The 22,886-nt window shown below is 42.0% G+C and overlaps 1 protein-coding gene across 1 annotated transcript in view; it reads left to right on the top strand.

Annotated features, from left to right (window-relative positions):
- The window catches only part of RASGRF1 (Ras protein specific guanine nucleotide releasing factor 1), a 944,233-nt gene extending 924,821 nt beyond the window's left edge, over positions 1–19,412 (top strand). The window contains exon 27 of the mRNA XM_069222980.1: positions 13,899–19,412. Within this exon, the coding sequence (XP_069079081.1) occupies positions 13,899–13,991 (93 nt within the window). The 3' untranslated portion in view covers positions 13,992–19,412. The remainder of the gene's footprint in view (positions 1–13,898) is intronic.
- The last annotated feature ends 3,474 nt before the right edge of the window (positions 19,413–22,886 follow it).

Here is a 22,886-nt window from a genome sequence, read left to right as displayed (position 1 = left end):
TATAGGAGGCGAGATCTGTGCCACGGACCTCTGAGGGGATTCCACGGGTGTGAATATTGTTCCAGTCAGAGCTGTTCTCTAAATCTTCACACTTGTCTTGGAGTAGTGTGTGCTGTTGCTCAAGGGCAACCATCCATTGTCAGAGCTTACTTCATTTGTCCACCTGTTGGTGCATGCCCTTCTCATCCTCCTCCACTCTGAACCCCAGCTCCAACACATCTTTACGCACCTTCTAGAATCACCAGACAGATCAGTTTTGAAGGCAAGGATCTCATCCTTAAGGTCCTGAAAGGCCACCAAGAGGAAGGCCATTTTGACGCCCGGATCCGCGATACAAGGGTCATGACTGTTGGTCCCACATAGGGACTTGATGCCCTGTGACGAATCCAATGTGGGCTGACGTGTAGAGGCTTGCTGGAGCATAGTTTTGATGGAGCTGTCTTTCTTTCCCTTTCCTCCCATCATGGCGGGTTTCTAGGGCACCAGTTCGCAATGCAAGGCTTCACCCGCAGGTGTACCCGATTGGGGGGCCCGGTGCAGGATCTGCAGAACGCCCCCAGGTGCCAGGCATACTAATGGTGTCCTGCTTGGTTGTTCCGTTCGCTGCTTTAACCTAGGCTATGGGTAGCCCCCTGTAGAAGTGGGGCGTACCATGCTGTAACTCCCTATTGCAGCAGGGGATGTATTTTCTGGGGCCCGGAGGGCTGCAGAATGCCCAAGCTAGATCATTCGGGCTAGGCTCGGCCCTTTACATGTCTGAATGTGCCACCACCCAGAAGTGCCAAAAGGCGAGTGGGTGGGCAAATCTCCCCACCCCAAGGATCTCACAGGGATGAGGAGACGATGCTGCCTAAGAGATGAGGGGCCTCTGAGATGCTAGGCCTCACCAATTTGCCTCCGATGTCTCTGCCAGTCGGTGCATCCCACCCCTTCTCACTGGGCTGCCATTGTGGTTGTCTCTGCCAACTGAAGTTGTTGTGGTCCCCAGGCACTGCCTCAGTAATGCTAGTTGGATCCTCCCACTGGACTGCGATAACTCCTGGTGCATGCAGCCGTTCAGAGGAGCGATGTGGCTGTAATGTGGACCCCTCAATCTGGGGCCTGTAGTCAGCTTACAGTGCCAGGGCACTATGCGTCTCGGGGCACAAGACCCTCCGGTTGCCACTGCCAGCCTGTCTGCTCTCTCCGGCTCCAGCTGGGAAGGGCCCAGGTATCACCAAACTGCTCCAGCCAGTCTCACCCAGGCTGTGGCGTCTGCAGGTCCCCAGCCAGGCCACTCCACCGCCAGAGTCGGGAGTGGGCTAGGAGTGGTTCCTACTTGCCTTTCAATGCCTCGAGTGCAATTTGTGGGGCCCAACATTACCGCATATTGGACCCTGGAATGCCCGGATGGGGTAGATGGGGACCTCAGGACAAAGTTTCAGAATCAGGCATCCGCCATGTCCGGCATCTAGCTATGCTCCCGTTTTCATATTTCTAATGTTGCATGGAGGTTTATCTTGGAGATCAATGGTATCATGGTTTGGGAAACTGTAAAATCTGGTGTGTATTTTTTCAAAGGTGATTGATCCTTGCTCCATTGCATAACCAGAGCTCATATATATTGGAGTGTCCTGTTCATGAATCTTTCTCTCAGATAAAAGATGATAAATATACATATTTTGGGAGCTGGATGATGGAAGCATGATATAGAAAAACCCTGTCAGGGAGGCCCTTTTGTTACTTATGGAGTTAACATGGCTTACCATATATTTTGAGTCAGGACTGTCAGACCATTTTTTATTAACGTTAATGAATGGAGAGTCCTAGGGCAAGTTGACAAAACAGCAATAAATAATTTCAGAAAGTAAGTCAGAAAACAAATCTTGTTCTCAGTTCAAAGACTGTTGGGCTGTTTGGAATTGGGCCTATCAGGAAGAATTTTCATTAACACCTGAACATCTCCCACAGTGGATATTGAGAAAACAGATACACTCGGCAGAGTCATGAAATGACCACAATTGAGTTGTCTGAAGAAGCCCTTTACATTTTATTAGAACAGTGGGAAATATGAGAAGTGGATTTGTTCATCACCATAAAAAACACTAAGGCCCTCATTATGACATTGGTGGTAAAAACTGCCTACCATCGCAGCGACGGCCGCCAAAAGACCGTCACCCCGGCTACCAGCCGTCTGCCGTATTATGACGCAGCCGGATTTCCGCCAGAAGAATGGCAGAAATCCGGCTGTGGCTATGCCGGCGGATGGCGGTAAGGTGATGCTGCCAGTAGACCGCCGCTAGCCATATTATGACCCATGATACAGCCTGGTGGTGTTCTGCTGGTGGACGCTGCTGCTGTCAGCAGTGCCCCATTCCGTCTCCGGCCGGAGGACACCCTGAACACAGGTAAGTGGGTGCTCCGGCAGGGGAGGGGATGTTGTGTGTGTGGAGGGGTGTGTGTGAATGTTTGTGCGTGCGTGTATGCCGGTGTGTATTCCGTGTTGAATGTGCGTACATGTGTGGATGTGTGAGTGCATGTATTTTGTGTTCTGTGAATGCGTGTCTGCAAGTATGGATGAAAGTATGTGCGGATGTGTGTGTGAACGGATGTATGCATGCGTGGATGCATGTGAGAATGGGTGTGTGTATGCATGTGTGTGTGTGTGAAGGGGGCGTGAATGTAGGGGGTTTGGAGAGGAAGGGGGGTCATGGATGTATCTAGAGAGGGGGTGGGGGTGGGGAAGTCCTCTATCAGTGACATGGAAGGGATTCCCTGTCACTGATAGTGCCTACTGCCATGGTTTTCGTGGCAGTGAGGAAGCCACGGAAACCATGGCGGTAGGTGGGGTCATGATCCCGTAGGTGGTACAGTGAGGGCCGCCGGGCTGGAGATTGATATCTCCAGCCCACCGGCTGTTACCGCTGTGGCGGTCGGTGTGGTACATTGGCGGTTTGGCTTCAGCCAAACCACCAATGTCATAATATGGTGGAAAGTACCACCAGCCTGTTGGCATTACTTTCCACCATATTACCGCAGACCACCAGGGTCATAATGAGGGTCTAAATGCCACAGCATAATTTTCCAGTATCTGCAGCTACCTTAGGGAATTATGTTTGAAAAAACTATATAGGAGAATTCTTCATGGTCACTTTGGTCACTAAGTAAATTGATTTTGTGGTTCAGAGATGTGGAAACCAGGTGTTCTCAAAGGAATCCACACAAGTGAGATAGCTGATTCTCTGATTTGTTACCAACCAGACTAGACATTCAGAACAGGATGTAGGGGAAGGTCTTTCATCTAACCAGCATCCTTAAACTTGGGCAACCCTGTTCCCAAAATCTTACAATAGGAATACTTGAACTGCTCTCTAAATATGTGAAACTACTGAAGAGACCACAGTGCTGTGTATTAGGACATAACATTCCTATGAATGGAAAAAGTTTTATGTTGACCCCTCCTTAGTGTTAAGTAGAAATAGTTTCTTCTTACTTGTTGCATTTGGCTAGGTCTGCTCATCAATATTCTTCCTTAATAAATTGTTTTATGTTATTTTATTTTATGTTATGTAGAGCACACTGTCACCTGTGAGGATATCCTGGCACTGAGCAGGTGCAAGTTTAGCCAAATCTAGGGTCTAGAGGGACTACTTAAAAACCAGGTCATCAGCTTCTTGAAGAACTCAAGAAGGGAGGAGGAGGAGGCAGCTCACATGTGTAGAGGCAGGTTGTTCCACGCTTTAGGAGTGATGTAGGAGAAGACTTGAATGCCAGATTGGATTTTCTGTATGTGTGGGATGTGGACAAGTAGGGGTCCAGACAAGCGAAAGTGTCTAGAAGGTTTGTGAAAGCAAATGTGGTTGATGAGGTATGCCAGGCCTGTGTTATGTAGTGGCTTGAAAGTGTGGTGAGGAGTTTGAATTGTGCTTGTTTGTGTTTGGGGTGTTTGCTGTGTTGCAGCTTGTTAGTCTTCAATACACTGCTGTTTTTAAGGATTACTTCAATGCATGACTTGTTTTGGAAAGGATATTTTATTTAGAAAAAGAGCTGAGGGAGTTCAACATGGGTGCCAGGCAGGTCGAAATTTATTTCCCTCATATGTGACACATATTGATTTATATCCTTCACAGTGGTTAACGTAGCAAATAGATTGGTTTACGAAACAAAAATATTGGATGTGCTTTTCAGCACACTACACTGATTCATACAAGTTGTATTGGTTTACATGCTCTATACTGGTTGGTGTACAGGAACACTGTTTTGAGTAATCTGTATGCTGGTTAATGCGTAGGTAAGCTACTTGTGCATTGATCAAGCACATTGGTTTGTGTGACCAAACTTACAATGTACGGTGTGCAGTTTATGTTCCCAATATACCAGTTTATATAAAAGCACACTGCTGTGTCTATTTAGTGCATTTGTGTATGCATAGTAAATACTGGGCGATATAAATATAACATAGTGGGTTGCATGCACACTATAGTGGTTTGTATGGATATGCAATTGGTTTGCCTTCATAATGGATTGCTTCATTGGCATAATGCTGTGGTTTGCATGCATACTAGAGTGCACTGCATGGGTAAGACACTGGTCCACACATGTTACTTATTATCTGAGATGCATAATATTTTACTTTTCTCCCACATAGAACTGGTTGTATTCATGGCACACTGACTGACATACATACCATATTGATTTGCGAAAGTCACATATGGGTGTCAAGGGTTACTACACAATGTCCTGATATGCTGGTGGTGTGACTAAAGGTGGTAGAAGAGACAAAAGGAAGAGAGGAGAAGAAAGACTACACGAATGGGGAGTGTGGGAGCAATATAGAGGCAACGAGAAGGAAGGGGAGTTTGAGAAAAGAAAAGACACAACAATAGAAGCAGAATGTGAGAAACAAAAAGAAACATGGGTGAAAGAAGGATACACGAAAGGAAGAAAATACATTTAGGGAAACAGACATGAGGGAGAAAATAATAGAAAGGCAGGAGGAGGGAAGAGACAACTGTGTGGATTGATTAAATAGGAAGGCTAGTAAAAGTGAGTATACAGGAAGTGGAACAAATAGGATAGGGTTAGAGAGTGAAGAGAGCAAGGCAGGAGGACAGAGTGATAATGGGAGAATAGGAGCACAAGTGCAGATGAAGAACAAAAAGGTATTATACAATATCATGTTGTAATTTGGGCATTGTAGTTTTACTGTTTGGATTGCCAGTTTAAATGCCCAAAGAGCAAATGATGCTGACTAAAAATCTGTGCTTTTTACTTGCAAAAGGTCTCAAACTTGACACAACTTCTTAGAAGCTGCTGTTATTGAAGTAACTCACTAGTACTGTGGAAGAGGTTAGAGATCCCGACAGTTAAAAGGGGTTAGAGCTCCTTGCATGTGTAAGACAGGTAAATTAATTTGTGCTTGAAATAGTGGGCTAAAGTGGGCTGAACACCTGCCCATAGTCTTGCAAGACAGCATGTTTGAATTTCAGACTAACAAGTGTGAGTGGAATAAACTATGGCTTTCATAGTTTTCCTAGCATATATTTGTAAGCTATGACCCAATGAGTACATATTTGCCACAGAGCGCAGATCCCACAGGCAATAAGTTACTGAGAATGTGTAAATATACTTTTTTCTCTAAATGAAAAACATTTTTGTATGAAATCGTCTTGACTTTGCTGCATGTTAATTTACTACATCACATTTGCCTACATGATGTAAGGGTTAGTTTAGAAGCACTAAATAGTGCACTACCAATTCTTGAAAATATCTATAAATTTGTGTTTGTTCAGTATACAAGCATTGAACTCCCATGTGACTAGCTATTTTAATGTTACAATTAGGCCTGAGTGAAATTATTGTAATGATAGAATAATCTGGCAAATATTGTGTTATGCAAAGTTCCCAGAATTATGCCATTATGCCACGTAGTGAAATTACTACTCACTGCAGAATGTGAATGATCAGAATGTGTTTGTCTGTTGTTTGTGGCACTTGTGTTTTTTGCACTTGACAGTTTTGCATTTTGCTTACATTTGCACACATTTTGCTGAATTTCAAGTAATTCCAAAAGCAAATGATGTGAATTTTACACATTGGCACACATATAGCCACTAACAATTAACCTAGCATGACACAATTCTGCTGTAGTGAGTATTGTCACTAATGGATGCAAAATCACTAACTTTTCACTGGGTTTTCACCACAAAAGTGACTTAAACCAGTACAAAATATTTGCACTGGTTTAAATAACAGAGGCGCGGAAGCATGGTTCCATTAAAAAAAAAAAGTAAGGCTTCAGGCTTTTTTTTTCAAGCTCCCCGGTGTGGGCAACAACATGGGGGTGAGTGTGCAGATTAGCTTTCTTTTGTATTTGGGGAGGGGGCTTGTGTGGAGCCCCACCCCTCCCCCAATCCCTGAGCCTCCTGGAGGCACCGTGGACCCCATTAACCAGTGCCGATGTCAATTTAATTCGGGAAGGTGAATGCAGCCCCTCCACTCTTAGCCTCTATGATACCATGGGACCGATCTCATGTTTTTTGGGAAGGGGGTATGAGGTCCCCCTACCCAAGCCGTAGTATGGCCCCAGGTACCACATACCCTGGGGCCAGTTTATTTTTTCTGTGAGTGGGCACTATGTTTCCCGCCTCTGGCTGGAGCAAACATTTTCTTCTGTTTCCTGCCTGCAAGCGTGAGCAGAGGAGAATGTTTTCTCCCGTTGTCTGCTCCCCCCAGCACCATGATGGGTGTTGGCTGGGGAACTGACAGGGTCTGTGTGGCTACCCCCTGCATATTTTACAGGGCCACCGACCAAAAACAAAATTGGACAGTTCCTGCCAGCACCTACAATGGGTGCTGGCCAGGGAGCTGGTAGGGGCCACTGGACTATGTGGTGTCCCCCCAACAACAACAAAATCTGTGGGTGTTTTAGGTGGGGCCAGGACACCCATAGAAATAATAATGATAAATTATAAAAAAATAAAAAGAATAATAAATGAGTAGCCTAAACAATAGTTCATTATTCATTGCTTCTGGAATGAGCACCCCATAATGCCCCTCGTGGGCTAGTTTAAATACATTTTGATATATGGTGGTGCCCCAGTCTGGGCAGAGGAAGCAGCAGCATATCTTTTAAGTGCCGTAGGGGGTTGCAGGAACTACAGCAGCCCGCCAGAAATACTTAAAAACATTAACCCTATGTTTCCAGGGTTCAATATAAAATAACCCAGGAAAAGTTGATAATTTTTTAATGCAATCCAAAGCTGAACCTTTTGCTTTTCAGTTTGGGAATGCAGGGAGTTCTTGTGGTTTGTTTTAGGGCTGCATTAAAGAGTCTGACACTTGTTTAATGTTGTTTTAAATAAAAATGCTTTATTTAAATGTTTATTGAAAGACACTGCAATTGTCCCTAGACAAAAACAATGGGCCTGCTTTTTTATGTATTGACAATTAGTTATATTAACCAAACCCTAGAAATACACTGAAAAACCATAAGTTAAAGTCATAGTTATAGTTAGGTATTCAAAGCAACATTAGAAGTTCTCTGAAAAAACAAAGGTTAAAATGTAAGGTTATAGTTTAATGACAGTGTCAGTAGCAACATGACATTTTAAACTAAACAGACTGTGGAAATTCACCAGTTATAGTAAACTAAAGTAACTGTAACTCACGCCCTCACCATGCATTGCTTATACACTCATATATTACGTCACTCCTGACATGTTCAATGACTACTTTGATAACATCACTGTTGACCCCTGAAATGACATAATTTATGACAGCAGTGCATGGCAAGTTATAGTTACTTGAGGACTCAAGTTAGTTAATTGTTACAGGAGATTTTCAGTGTGTTTTTTATATAAAATGTTATGTTGTTACTGACATTGTCACCTAACTATAACCTCACTTTAACCTTTCTTTTTTTCTTGAAATTTGCTTAATTTCCGTATTTGAGACTTAGGTAAAATTTGTGTAATTTCATTTGTGGAAATTACATGAAATGCCCAAAAAATGACACATCATTGCGCGAACTGCTGGTCAGACATTTTGGGTTTTACCATGAACTACTACCTTGCGTCTATTTTGTATGCGAGGACTCATTATGTGATAAAACAATGTGCACAGTAAAACAGCTGCCCATTTTCATTTAGTTTATGCTCCTTCTGAGCTCCTGCCATAAGATTTGTACGCCATATTTCACAATCCTTTACCTTGTGTGAAGAATATGGACAGCAAATACACTCCTTATGATGTGGGTCTTCTGAGTGAAGTCTCTTCTACTCACAAGTTCTACAAAGTCTGAAAAGTCCTTTCTTTGTTGACACAAGTTCTACAAAGTCTGAACACATTCTGGCAGGTGCAAGTTAGACCTGTCTTTCCTGATGAATAGGCCTCTTGGAATGAGGAAACAAAACTGCAGATAAACTGAGCAGAGCTCAGGGAGACTTCCGTCACATGAGGTGCAGTAGAAAATCTGAAGTAATTCAGCCTAGAGGTTGCTGTCAACTGATTGGATGAGGTTTGGTTCTTAATAAATGAATCTGGATACGTTACTAAAGTGAATGTTTTCTAGCCATTGTAGGCTATGTGTATTAAGCTATACTGCTTTGTAATTGTACCGTGGGACTCCACCTTCGACGACAGGGAATGATACAAGCTTATGAATCTATGACAGATGCCAATACTGGAGAACTACGGTTAAAGGTAAGTAACTTATTTTCTTATGCATTTGCAATAACTCTTGCCTGTGGAACCTGCGATTTGTGGAGAATATGCACCTGTAGAGTCATGTCTGTCAGATATATGCTAGGGAAACTGAGAAAGTCATCGTTTTTCCATTCACACTTGTCAGTCTGAACTTCAAACATGCTGGCTTGCAAGCCTATAGGCAGGTGTTCGGCCCACTGAACTTCTTTAGCAAGTAATAATTCATTGACCTGTATTACACCTGCATGGACCTCTGACTGCTTGTACCAGTAAGGGGCTCTGACCTCTTCCACAATACCAATGAGTTAATTCACTTGTCATAGCTGCTAGGAAGTTGTGTCAAGTTTGAGGCCTTTTGCCAGTCATAAGCACAGCTTTTTATTAGTACCATGTGTACTTTGAGTATTTAAACTGATCCAAAGAGTAAAGCTACAATACCCAGAATCCAACACGATGTTGTATAAAAGGCCATAGTAGAATGTGTTACAAAGTAAAGACACACATGTAAGCTTAAAAGAGTCTCTTTCACATTACAGGACATTGGAGCATCAGATATGTACAAAATGTCCAAGGAATATGTAGGAGAGAGACAGAAAAAAGAAGGGAAGTGTGCAAGGGAATGAGAGAAGGAGGGAGATAAAAAATGAGAAAATGGTAAGACAAAAAGAGGAGAAGGTGCGGGGAGAGCGAGAGTAAATGGAAGACATGGTGAGAGGAGAATGAAAGTAAAAAGAGAGAAGAGAGCAAGGAAATGGAAGGACTGTGAAGGGAGGACAGAGGCAAAGTAAAGAAAGAGATGTCTGAGAAAAGGATAGCAGCAAACAAAGCAACAGATGTAAGAGACAATAAGAGGCATGGGTAGGAGAAGGGATACACAAAAAGAGGAGAAGACATTTAGAGAAGTAGACATGAGGGACAAAAGAAGAGAAAGGCATGGATGAGACAACAGAGTGGATGGAGGAAAGAGAAAGGTTAGTAAAAATGAGTAGACAGAATGTGGAACAGTTGGTACAAGGTAAGAGAGTTTAGAGAACAATGCTGGGGCAGATAGTGAAAATAGGAGGATTGGAAGCAAAGGTACAGATGAAGCAGAAAAAAAGGATTAGTGAATAGCAAATGAAGACAAGTAAGCCAAAAGGGTAGTAGGAGTTTCCTGATGTGTATCATGTGGAGGACTGATTGTGCCCCACAGGTGCTACCTTAGTTTCCAAGTGGTATAGTTTTCTATGCACTTGATCTAATGGTTGGTTGTGAAGTGTCCTCCAATACTTTGTGGAAGGCTTAAATCTTGAAGTGAAGCCACTTATGGAATTTCTTTCACCAAAGGTCTATTATCATAGAGGGAATTCTCAGTGGTGTAGCCAGTGTGTCATGGGCTCTAGTGCAAGGAGAAAATGCGCCCTCTGGCTATTTTATGAACTGTGAAATACAACAATAATCATGGTTCGGTGGGTGCCTCTGGGCCCTGGTGCAACTGCACCTAATACACCAATGGAAGTTCCGCCCCTAGAAATACTACTACCAGTGGACTTTCTGTGTCAAACCTTGACTCTTCATTTTGCCAGGAGTCAAACTGCGGAGATTTGCTGCTCTGGACTACCCTGCTACTGACTTTTACAGACAGATGCAGCAGGAAAGGCTGCAGATTTCAGCTGGGGTGTACACTGCCTGTCTGTGGGTACCAGGGTTTAGTTCATGGAAGATTAAAGTTCTGAAGTGCATATGTATTCCTTATCAAGCTAACTCTCCCATTACATTACAGAAAAGGTGATCATTTCAGAAAACAGTCTCTTTATAGGGACATAGCTGCTTTGTTCCACTCATGATAAAGTGTTGCAGGATTGAAATCACACATACAAACACACCAATAACATGGACATATCACACATGAGAACACTTAAAACAAGGCATCTTGGAGCACGCTGTTTAAAATCATGTTTAAACTCTTTCATAATCTGCTAAAAAAAACTTCAAATGCAAAATCCAAAGTAGTTTAAAATGTAAAATATTACATAACTTTGCAGTTGTGAACAGATAGCATCACCAAAAGATCCAAAGAATTTACTTCTTGGAACTAACAAGATGGACTTCCGAGCTTCACAGGAAGTGACTTCTCCAAGGACTTGAGAAAATTGAGCCAGTTTCCAGAGACCTTGTGACCCGGTCATTGTCTCCATCGCCTCAAATTTGCTGAGTAAAATCATACTAGAATGCAAGCATACCAATGCATGACACACAGGCTTCAATGAAACCCATTCAAACTAAGGTGTTTACTGTTCATTAACCAGTATGATTGGCAAATAAAAACAAATCAAATGCCTAGGGCATACCAGAAATATACTTATGTATGTTACATGCTAAACATGCGAACTAGTAGATGAAATATGAGAACCAGTACCTCATGCATGCAAATCGACTTGTAACATTTAAACCAATATACTAGGCACAGAAACTAGAAAGTTACAACAGTATTTAACACCTGCAAATCAGTTTGGTATTCATACAAACCAGCCATTTCTGCACGGGAACCAATACGGAATGCATACAAACCAGCATACAATGCCTTAAAACAAATAAACTGTACCATATGACCAATATATTACATGTACGAACCAGTATATTAAAAGATTGAACTAGAGTATTATGTATACAAACCTTGCAGTTATGCAAATGTACCAGTACATTATGCATGCAAACCACTATGCAATGCTTTCAAACCAATAGGCTACAGAGTGAGTCAAAGTTATTACATGCACCAACTATTACATTACTGTTCATTAAACATTGACACCTATATGTTACTCTTGCAAATCTATCTGATAGGAACGTCAGTCAGTATGCTATGAATACAACCAGTACAATATGGGAGGAAAACAATATATTATGCATCTCAGCTAATACGTTTGACATATGAACCAGTGTATTACTCCTGTGCAGCACGACAGTACGCATGCAAACCACAGTATTATGCCTATGAACCAATTAATTATGAGGGCACACTAATAAGGTATGCCTACAAACATGTACAGTGTGCACACAACCCTACTGTATTATACAGAGATCAGTATTTATTGTGGATAACAAAAATGCACTGCATAGACACAACAATGTGCTGTTTATATAAACCGTTATATTGGGAACATAAACTACACACCATAAACCTTATGCTTTATCACGGAAACAGATGAGCTTGATCAGTCTACTTGTAGCTTACCTATGCGTTAACCAGCATACAGATTACTCAAACCAGTGTTCCTGAATACCAATCAGATAGTGCATGCAAACTAATACAAGTAGAGTGAATCACTGCAGTGTGAAGAAAGGCACATTCAATATTTTTTATACATAAAACAATCTATTTGCTGTGTTAACCACTGTGAAGAATATAAACCAAAATGAATCACAAATCATGAGTTAATTAATTTTTTGTCTACCATTTCCTACTGCTAGGTGAAATATAGTGTGCCTTAAGGTTTACGGGTTCTGTGTGGATCAATGCACATTTGTAAACTAAAACATTATGGGCCAGATCTACAAGAAAGTGGCGCATCGGTCTGTATGCTCCACTTTTCTTGCGCCACCCCTACCCCACCTAACGACACCATGGTTGCACCATATTTACAATACGCTTGTTTCCACAATAGCGTCTTCATTTATGATGCTATTGTGGCACTTTGCTGGATTAGCGCCATAAATTATGGCTCTAGTGTCGCAAAGTACTAGGGAGGCCCATAGGTTACTAAAGACCCGTTACTTTAACGCAAGCCCCGAGCAGGTGTTAAAAATGACGGAATAAATGTTGCAGTGAAATCTTGTAGATTTTGCTGCACCATTTTTTTGCGTCCTCCCTGCGTGGGAACGACCCCCTTGCATACATTATGCCTGGCGCAGGTATAATGTGGCCCTCATGATTAGAAAATGACACAATGCTAGCATTGCACCACTTTTTAAATATGCCATGGGGAAATGGCTCCCTTATCACCACATTAGCGTCATAAAAATTATGCTAGTGTGGCGCAAGGAGATGCAAGGGCCTTGTAAATCTGGCCTTATGTTTTGGAAGTTAGCTTTTATAAGCACCACTATTTCTGCACATACATTAAGTGAAGTACATGCTTTTTCACTTGAGGAACCCTACACACTTATTCATTACAATAACAGGGGTAAGGCACATCCTCACACTCACCCTAAATAACTACTGTAGGTGATCTAAGATTGTCTTGTTATTTGTCTAACCGTACTTTTGGTTTTGTTTAAAAAATCACCATCTACAGCTGCACAGTCACTGCATATCCTTGGCATTAATACCGTGCTAAACTATTAGTTGTTTAAAACAAAGAAATACTGAGTTTTAAGGCACGTCTTTGGTAGCTTACAAAACAAAACCCAGGGGATAAGAAGATCTATTTCTGTTGGCTGTGTCTTATATCAATGTTAGTTACTAAAAGGCAAATTATTCTTTACCAGTTGGCCCCTGAGCTCCTTCCATCAGAGGCAAACCTGCAACAAAAGTGCTTCTGGTAAATATCTGCTGGATTGAGACCATTGGGACAGCCAATTCAAAATCTATCCAAGTATTCTTCAAGTGTTACTGCCTAAAACAAGCATCCCTCAGAAATATTTTTCATTACAGGTTTGTTCTCAGCATCCCTCCTACATTTTGGATACCGATTGCTATTTTATTATGAGTTTTTGAAACTGAGATGGGTTTCTTGTTTGGTGAAAGGAAGGTTTCATACTTTTGTAGAGTAACTCAAGGTCTGCCCACCTCTAAATTTTTTCAGCGTATTGCTGCATAATATATTCATAAAGAAACTCTAAGTTGCCAATCATGGTGCACATCTGTCTATGACTTCTCCATATGAGCAGATCCTAGAGTTTGTAAAGTAAGGTGATGCTGCTCTCTGATTCTAATTTTGTGAATCTGAAAAATACTTTTACAGGTAAGATATGTTTGCCTCTACGGGCCCCTACACATAACCTTTCACACAAGCCTATACATGTTACGGCTACCTCTCTGAATATTTTATGCGGACACCCCTCTAACTTCTTATGGTCACACAGCCCTGTAATCTCCTAAAGGCTGAGCTCAGTGCTCTAAGGTGTTATAGGTCTATTCCCTTACTATTGTATAGAAGTGTCATTGTTCAGCAATTCACACTGAGCGCATGCGTAGACTCAACTAAGTTTCTTCTTTTCATTTGTCCCTGTAGGTCACACAGTATTTACTGGACAAATCTTCGGTTCTGGATGAGGAGAGTTTGTATGAAGCATCTTTGCGAATTGAGCCAAAGCTCCCCACCTGAGGGAACTGGTAGCTGCACGTGTACAGCAGACACTTGTGTACAGACCCCACCCTCCACACCCAACGGTTTGTGCTTCTCAACGGATCCTTTGTAGACTTCAGTAGGGCTTAATCCTCACTTTCTCCCCTTCCTTTAAGACCCTTCCCGGAAACATCTCATGGAGTTCTCCTCACCGTACTCTGTTTCTAGGTCTCATTTAGTTTTATGTTCATTTTCCGAAGAAAAAGCAAACAATGGAGTGTTCCATCACTTTCAGGGGGTCTTGGCTTTCCGAGGGCCAGGCAAGAGCTACGAGTATTTTGTGCATCTCTTGCAGCATATTCAGTGTCTCCTTGTTAACATAAGCTGCATGACAAAGGGAACATCCTGAGATACCTTGACAGAGGCCAAAAACTGAATTGGCCCACGTTGTGACATTCCCACAGCACACATGCAGTAACTTCTGAGGCGCCATAAGCTGAAACTGCACAGTAGTTAGACTCTTCCACGCTTGGAGTTCTGAGAGGTCATGAACTGAATGAGCTTTCCTGGCACCCCACATCTGATATCTTGTTAAGTGGCATAAATACATGCCAGTCCTCACTTGAGACGCAAAGTATTAACTGGGAATGGAAGTCGCGCCTGTCACTCCCTGAAGAAGTATTCCAGCTGGATTGAGACGTCAGGGAGTGACTGGCCACAAATGCTGCTGTCTTCAGTCAATATGAGTGATCCCTTGAAAGAGAGGGAATGAATGGGTACGGATACTGCCCTGCAGCTGCAATCCCTTCCCAGCAGAAGACTGATCTGATACGGAACGCCCCGCCCCCAGCTACTGAACCCTCCACAGTGGTGAAGAATTGAACTGGCATGGACACTGACCTCTCATCCTCTCTTCCCAGGGCTCATACCACCAGAGTGGCCATGAATGATCGGGCATGAAGTTTGGGTTTCCCAAAAAACCCTCAGAAGTGTTGTGTCTGTGTGTACAATAAGAACAATAATTCCCTCAAGAGTGACAGACAGGAACTGAAGAAGCGTGGAGAAGGGACTGTCATCACTGGAGGCAATCTCACCATAACTAGCCCTAGAGAACATAAGGGTCAATGGTCGAGGTGAAGTAACTCTAAACGAACACGCTAGAGGCAATCCCTCCTCAGAGAAGCCAAAGTGGAACTCTCAACCCCTCGAGAGAGGCCGGGAATTGAATATTATATTACATTGCAAGACATTCAAAATATAGGTCATTTCCAAGCTCATATAATAGAGGGGTCACTGATGATGGTGTATTGTCATAACAGACTGTGTACTTACAGTAAGCATACATAAACAGGTGGGCTTTGTTGAACAGGTACTGTGAGTACATGAGCTTTAATAATGGATGGTAGGCTTTGCATGATCACTGAGGTATGTGCAGGGCCCCTGTAGAGAAGCATTGACCCACTTGATCCTCAGACCTGCTTCACATTAAGCAATACACTGTAGGCAAAGAATAGTTCATAAATGATGAGTGTACTGCCAAAACAAGCAGCCATGTATTTACAAGGGCTAGATTGTGGCAAGGTTAGTGGGAAATAAAGACAGTGGTATAGACAATCAGCATCTCCTTTCAAAGCAGTTATCTTACAAAGTACATTTTGAAGATGTGTCCACTGCAAACCCTCAGGTAGGCTACTTGAGGCTCAGGATTTAGTGTGGTGCAGGTGGCTCGAACCCCTTATTAGTGGAGGCACATAATCACAAACTCAGAGATGGGATCAGATAACAGATAACTGATGACAGTTCGGGTGATATGACGTAGATGCCTGGCATGTGGTAAGCAGGCAAAACATTGCAAAGGCATACTGATAGATAGCTGAAAGATGAGTAGACAGCGCTTTGCACAGCCCTTAAAGTGACATAGCAGCAATACAGGAATAAACTGTCTAGAGATATTGAATAATGCCAAACTCCTATGAGCACACAAAAAGGTGAACCTGCAACTTTATGCAAAACCACCAGGACATTTTTGTTCTGTTCGCCTGCCTTCATCGAATTGGATCAGATACTTCCATCTTTTAAATGCATTCAAGGCAGGTGGCTTGAAAGTATGCAGTTGCATCCTTAAACATGGGAGTGTAGTTGCTCGTGTGCTTCTAGTAGGCTTCAGTACCTCCATAGGAAACAGGTAGAGGATTTTCCCCAAAGTCCTGGCACAGTTTTTCAGTAGCTATGCCGGGGCATAAGAGCAGGGGCTGGTTTGTAAAGGCTTGCTGCTTCCAGAAAGTGCAGTCAGAGGCAGAAGGCCAGGGGAGAGTTAGCAGAAGAGGGGGAGAGAAAGTTGAAGTGGGGTAGTTGTTGGAGCCATTTTTCTATTAGCGGATCAGATTACTTTCTGTCATTGGTCTTCCACATGAAGAGCTCCCTGTAGGGGCAGTGGCCTCTGATAAAGAAGATACTCCAACAACAGACCCCCTATAGGTGGGCCCCAAAGGGCCAGATGAGTAGTAAAGAGGTGGCAACAGTTGTACTAACACTGTTCAGCACTCCATGCCTAATTTTCTAGAACCGTGGGATAATAAGGCAATAACAGTAACATAATTAAGAGGTCATAGTGGCATAGTTGAACTGCCTACAGACGTTATTTGGAAGACCTCTGTATAATGGAGAGCCACCACTGGCAGTTCCTAGCATGCTGTTGCAATCCTCTTGTGGCACTGGGTGGACCCTGGCATCATTGGGCTGATGCTGGGATAATTAGACAACACCAAGATAGTTTTCAGACTCCTTATATATTTTCAGTCACACCACTCGCATAACTATGCAGTTGCCAGCATTTAGGTAGTCCCTGCCAAAATGGAGTAGTCCTCAGGCATTTTTTGGGCACTCTGTCCAGTTACAACTAGACATCCCACTGCACAACTAAATAGCATAAGTGACCATTCCATTGGTGCACTAGAGAAGCTCTCTTGCACAATTTTACAACACAATTTTACATCACTGGCACAGCTGAACAACTTTAGTAAGATAACTGAGAAGTACTACTGGGTGGTTGAGCAAACAAATGGCATTAAATAAATGTGTATTAACATAACTGAACACTACCCCCAGCATAACTGAGAACCACGGCAGCATAGTTGCCAAAATTGTTAATGTGTAACATGGTCCTATAGTGACCTATCAGGGTCCTGGTGATATTTACAAAGCATGTGGCCTTCAGCTTCATGGTTTATGTCACCAGAATCTCTTAATGTAATATTGGACCATGTTAGACAGTTAACCGTTATGTATTGGTGACTTTTTGAAGGCTCTTCTGCTCTGCTTTCCCATTGCTAGGGCTGCATGGGGAACTCCCTGTTCACCAGACAGCAACACCTCAAGTCTTTTCTCCCATTGTAGATTTGGCAAGAGCGTGAGAATGCCTCGCATCTAGGCAAGCTCCCCCAGGCCCTCCTGATGCCAAACTGGCCTTTCTTACACCACTGCTCTAGAACATTAAAGAGGTGTGAATCATCAACTTCTACAAACTTTGTTGTGAAATTTGGAGCATTTCTACCTCTTCCGGTGACTTCTATTGACGTTTTAGGGGAGTTAACCAAAATTCACTTTATAATCTTTTGCAAAAAAATCAGTTTTAACCCAAAATATGGAGTCACCCAGTGAGGTAGGAACAGCTAACTAGTCTGGAGTAAATCTTCAGTTTTTGGAATAGTAACCCGGTGTAATACGGGTAATTTATATATTAGGCACCACGGAACCATCGCCGTTAATTGCAGTTGTTACAGTTACCCGTCTCCGTTTTATCATGGGGAGTGTAAAAGGTTCACTCGGTCTTTTCAGGATTCAAACAAGTGACAGACTAACCACAACATCGCAAAGAAATATCAATTGCGAATGTAGTAACAGGATAGTGCAGACAATGTGGAGGTAACAATAGTGATAATACATTTTCTTGTGATGATGTATTGTTAGGAGATGTGGATAAAATATTATTGTAGTTTGATTTTAACGGCCTTGCTACTGGTGACATGATGCGCCCACATCTCAAGCGCAAACGTAATGTATTTCACAGATTTGATATAGCCCCACAACTACTATAAAAGGTATCATAACACTTCACGCCAGTGATAGATGGAATGCAACACAGTACCGTTGACAAAGTATCTGGAAAGCATGAAAATGAACAGGACACACTCAGAATGATTATTAAAGGTTCTAGGTTTGCAAACATTAATGAAAAAGATAGATCTTAAGTTTCTAAAAGCCCAAGTTGGCATGGGTGTATAAAACATGAGAAGGACTAGTACTTAGTGAGTTGAAGTACCTTACCTGTTCACCAGTATAGAAATCCAGAGTGGAATGGTACACGGGTTTACCTTTCAAGAGCGATAGCCTTGGCTCTAACATGCCGGACTTGCAGTACGGATGGGGAACACCTTAAGGGCGGGAAAACATCTATTTTTTAAAAAGGTGGAATTCTGTGTTTCTGTATCTGCTGCATTCCAAGCTTGTTTTGGGGGCTCTTGGTTTGTATATGCTCTCGATCTGTATATGCTCTCAGTTTGTATATGCTCTCGGTCTGTATATGCTCTAGATCTGTATATGCTGTGAGGCGGCCAGCATACTGTACTGTATGAACACTGTGCAGCTCGCTTATATATTTGCAGAAGCCTTCCAGGCACCAGATGAATCTTGCTTAACCTCCTTCCTCAAATCCCACCCGTACCCCCCATTGTTACCCTTTACCCCCGGCTGCCCTTTTATCATGTGGGGGGAGGGGGAGCACAGTCCAGTAGTTCCTTATTCTGTGAATATTACAATGTATTTTTTACATATTGTACAGGATGTAAAGTTATGTTTAAAATGTCCATGGCAGGCATGTTCCACTGCAGACAACTGAAGAAACATCTTGCACAGACACGAAGGAGGCCACAGACACAAGGTCTCACCTAGAAACAAAGGAAAGGACACGCATCGACACATAGCACTCACCAAGAAAGTAATAGACAGAGACACAAAGGGCAAATACTGGCACAAAGATGTACGCAGACACAGACATATACGAAGGGCATACCCTCTTATACAAAGTCACAATCGTGTGAAGCCACAGGGATAAACTCAAACTCACAGATAGTCCCATGTCCTAAGCAAGACATATATTAAATAAGCAGATAAAGGCATACAGTTACCGAATTACAGAGCACACAGGAATAAGGGCACACTCATTAGTGCACAAATAAGAACATAGATATTAAAAGCATGCATGGGTTACAACAAACATACAAAGACCGATACACATACATGCTGACAGCAATACCTGATGATAAAAGAATTTAATTTCAGGTTCTACAAACACTTCAACCTCTCCGCTTGTCTGCAACAAACTAGAAAAAAAAAGATTTTTGTAAAAATCCCTGTTTTCCTGATTACCTCTTGCTAATAAATCTATTCTATCTCAGGGGGAACTGTGAGTGTGCAAATCTTTCCTGGGATGAAACTGAGCATTCAGGTGAGTATGGCGAGAAGTGCAGGTGATGATATTGCACGAGGAGGTTTACATCCTTTATTTCCTCTGGAGCCATTTTCATGTTGGGAAGTGAAGTAGGCCACTAGAGTAGCCTACGATATAGGCCACACCTTTGAGTCCATCAGTCTAAAGTAGACTGGAATGCTTAGGAACAAACACAACTACAACTATGCTTTTTCATCCCTTATTAATAGGAGAGATGGCATTCCGATATCATCACCCCAAATAAATATTGCACACAAACCATTAGGACAAGCTGCCCAAAGCACCTCTGTCATGGTCAATCTTCCTTTTTTAAATTTGTTGATTGATGTTGCATAATCAAAAAACAATGCAGTGAATATAAGATATCATAAACAAATGACATTATGTAGAGAGCAGTGTACATATTTAGGTAAGCGTTGTTCTTGAAATAATGAGCAAAGCCCTAGGCCAGTGGTTCCCAACCTGTGGTCCGGGGACCCCTGGGGGTCCGCGAAGCCTTCTCAGGGGGTCCGAGACTGCTTAGAAAATTAAAAATATATTAACAAATATTGACAAATTAGGTCTCATGCTTCCAGTAATGACTTAGTGGGGGTCCCCGGATTCCAATGATGATTCAGTGGGGGTCCCTGAGTTCCATTAATGATAAAGTGGGGGTCCACAGAAGTCAAAAGGTTGGGAACCACTGCCCTAGGCAGTATACACCATGGACTCCCACTTCGATGATGGGGAAGGATTCAAGCATGTGAATCTATAAAAGATCCAATACTGGATAACCAGTAATAATAATGATTTGAGATTGCCCTAATGTTTACTTAATCTTAACGTAGAGGGCTTTGTGGTTAGAAGTGTGGTGCCATAAAGAAAGGACCCATATGTATTTATGGTGGTTGGTGGGGGGAACGGGATAAAGATGAGTGGTTATATGTTCAGTTGTTCATTACAATACACCAAATCCACCAACCAGGTTTTAACCAGGTGAACAACTTCTTTCTCACACATGCAAGCCACCCGTCTCCTGGCCAGCAGAAGCACCACAGAGGTCAAACACCAGATACCTTTTGGATGGTGTAGTGTGCAACCCAGCAGCGTCGGTACTGGAGAGGGGATATGTCTACAGTAAACCATTTGGGAAATATGAATAAATATTCTACCCTAGTATTTGTGCAACAATGAGCAGGACCATGCTATATGAATAAAATCTGCATCCAAGGCACAACAGCATACACAGGTGGAGTCTTCAATCAGACCCCCCTTCAATAGGTTTGGAGGAGTACTATACATCTGGTGCAAAAACTTAGTAAAGTAGATTCAACCTCACTCATTAGGGCACAGAAATAGAGCCATTCCTTACAGGATGACATAATGACCAATTAACAACTGCTTTTTGGCATTGGGATATTACATACAAGCTTCTGATTGGACTGACTTGTGAAGCCTCGTAATGATATGTGTGTTAATAGTTGAAGTAAGGAGCAATGACCATGGTTTATAGATTGTAGGTTCTAGTGGAAAAGGGGGAACATTTCCTCTGCATATCGCACGTAGTCTCTCGTAAAGTAACATGTCTAAGATTCTAAATAACTAAAAAACACTAACTAAGCCATCCCCTATATTTCACACTACTATGCAATGTCTTTTATGAAAAAAAACATATCGAGCCCAAGATATATATTTTTAAATACTCAGCATATCTTTATTGTATAAAATGTCATATTTACTATTCATACATTATCCGATCCCCAAAGATGTGTCTTCTGTATTCAATATAATATTTTCACTTAGTCAGAACTTAAACAATGATACATATATCCCCAACAAAAAAAATCAAAAAAGCATACCTAGTGAGTATCTCTACTCACTCAACATATCAATCACTCTAAGTCATACTGCTCTCATACCAAATCCCAATTCCCTGAATTCTTCCAATCACTCAAACACCAATCTAGCTACCCTTCCTGGGGTGAATTATTCTTAACTAACAGTCATATATAAATGCATCAGATTCATTTATGATCCGTTTAAATGCAGTGCCTTCAGTGTTGTTCAGATTGATATGCAGTGATTACTATTCACAATATAAAACCCGTTATAACAGGTTGTACAGCCCTCGCAAATCAAATATAATTGCAGTAGTTTGTTGATCCTTAGTCTGCCTCACAATAGTGCCAAAGGCACGTTTTGGTATGCCCCCAAACCTGGGAACCACCTTCATCAGGGCACTCAATACCCAAAACGGTGTAGTGCGTCGGGAGGAGGATTTTTCTTACTGGAAATCAAAGCATCAAAAGAATAACAAACCATTTTGAACAAGAACATAAGGCTCAAGTTGAAAATATTTTTTTTTCTAAACAAATGGCTATGTGGGTTCAAAGCATAATTTTTCCAACAAGCACCCCCATCCAACAACAGTGATGATGCTAGGCCTTGTTGATCTCATGCCCTAACATGAACATGATTAGAAATACAAGCAACCAAACAAAGTATGACCAAACGCCCAAAAAAGTGCAAATAGAAATAAATGCCAAAAAAGGGAGAGTGGAGAAAAGAAAAACGAAAAACCACAGTTGTACATGCTCCGTTAGGTGTTCGTAAAATGCAGCTACAATAAATTGTTTCATTCTTCCTGTCGCCGAAAAATGGAAGCCACTAAACAATAATGCAGAAGCAAGAACGAAAATACCTCAACGAGAACCATGATCAGTTCAAACATCAGGGAAGACAACTAGATACTAGATGGAAATCCCTAATGAAATAAAGGAGATTTCATCTTAAACGTGTTTATCCGTTTTCTTAGAATCAAAATAAGATGATAATCCAACAATAAATTGCCAGGAGCATCTACTATTTCAAGTTCAGCACTGAAAGTAAAACACACCTCCACCGAGCCCCCTAGTATTCTTACTTGCATACTGATTTGGGATCCTCACAGGGAAAGAAAACCAATTGCACCAGATATAATACTCACAAATGGGTGGGCAAGGCTCGACAACATCCGCAGGAGAAAGAAAAGATACCGCCTACGAGGAAAACACAGAAGCACGTTAAAAAATGCAAGAATAATTGGGCCATTTCCTGATTCCCATGACAAGAGCCCAATAACTACAAACATCAGATTAAACTAGGAATTTGCAAGAGATTAATTTTGATAGTCGAGTCATATGGCTTAATAAAAGTTCTCTAATAAATTAAAGAACGTGGCAACATTAGATTACCTAAATCCGTAAGATTTACGGATCCCTACCTAGTAGCTCCTCTTTATATTCCTGAGGGAGTTCAAAAGCAACCTGAATGGTCCCTAATTCAAACTATAAAAATGAAACACCAGCTGGGCGGAAAAGGCTAAATACGCCTAGCGTAAAACCTATATATCTTGTCGTAGATTTGATAAATTACTTACCTGAAAAGGATCCATCAAGACACGGGCA

Source organism: Pleurodeles waltl, chromosome 3_1, assembly GCF_031143425.1.
Source record: "Pleurodeles waltl isolate 20211129_DDA chromosome 3_1, aPleWal1.hap1.20221129, whole genome shotgun sequence".
Taxonomy (NCBI): Eukaryota; Metazoa; Chordata; class Amphibia; order Caudata; family Salamandridae; genus Pleurodeles; species Pleurodeles waltl.
Note: the sequence above shows the minus strand (reverse complement) of the source record. Positions and strands in the feature narration are given on the sequence as shown.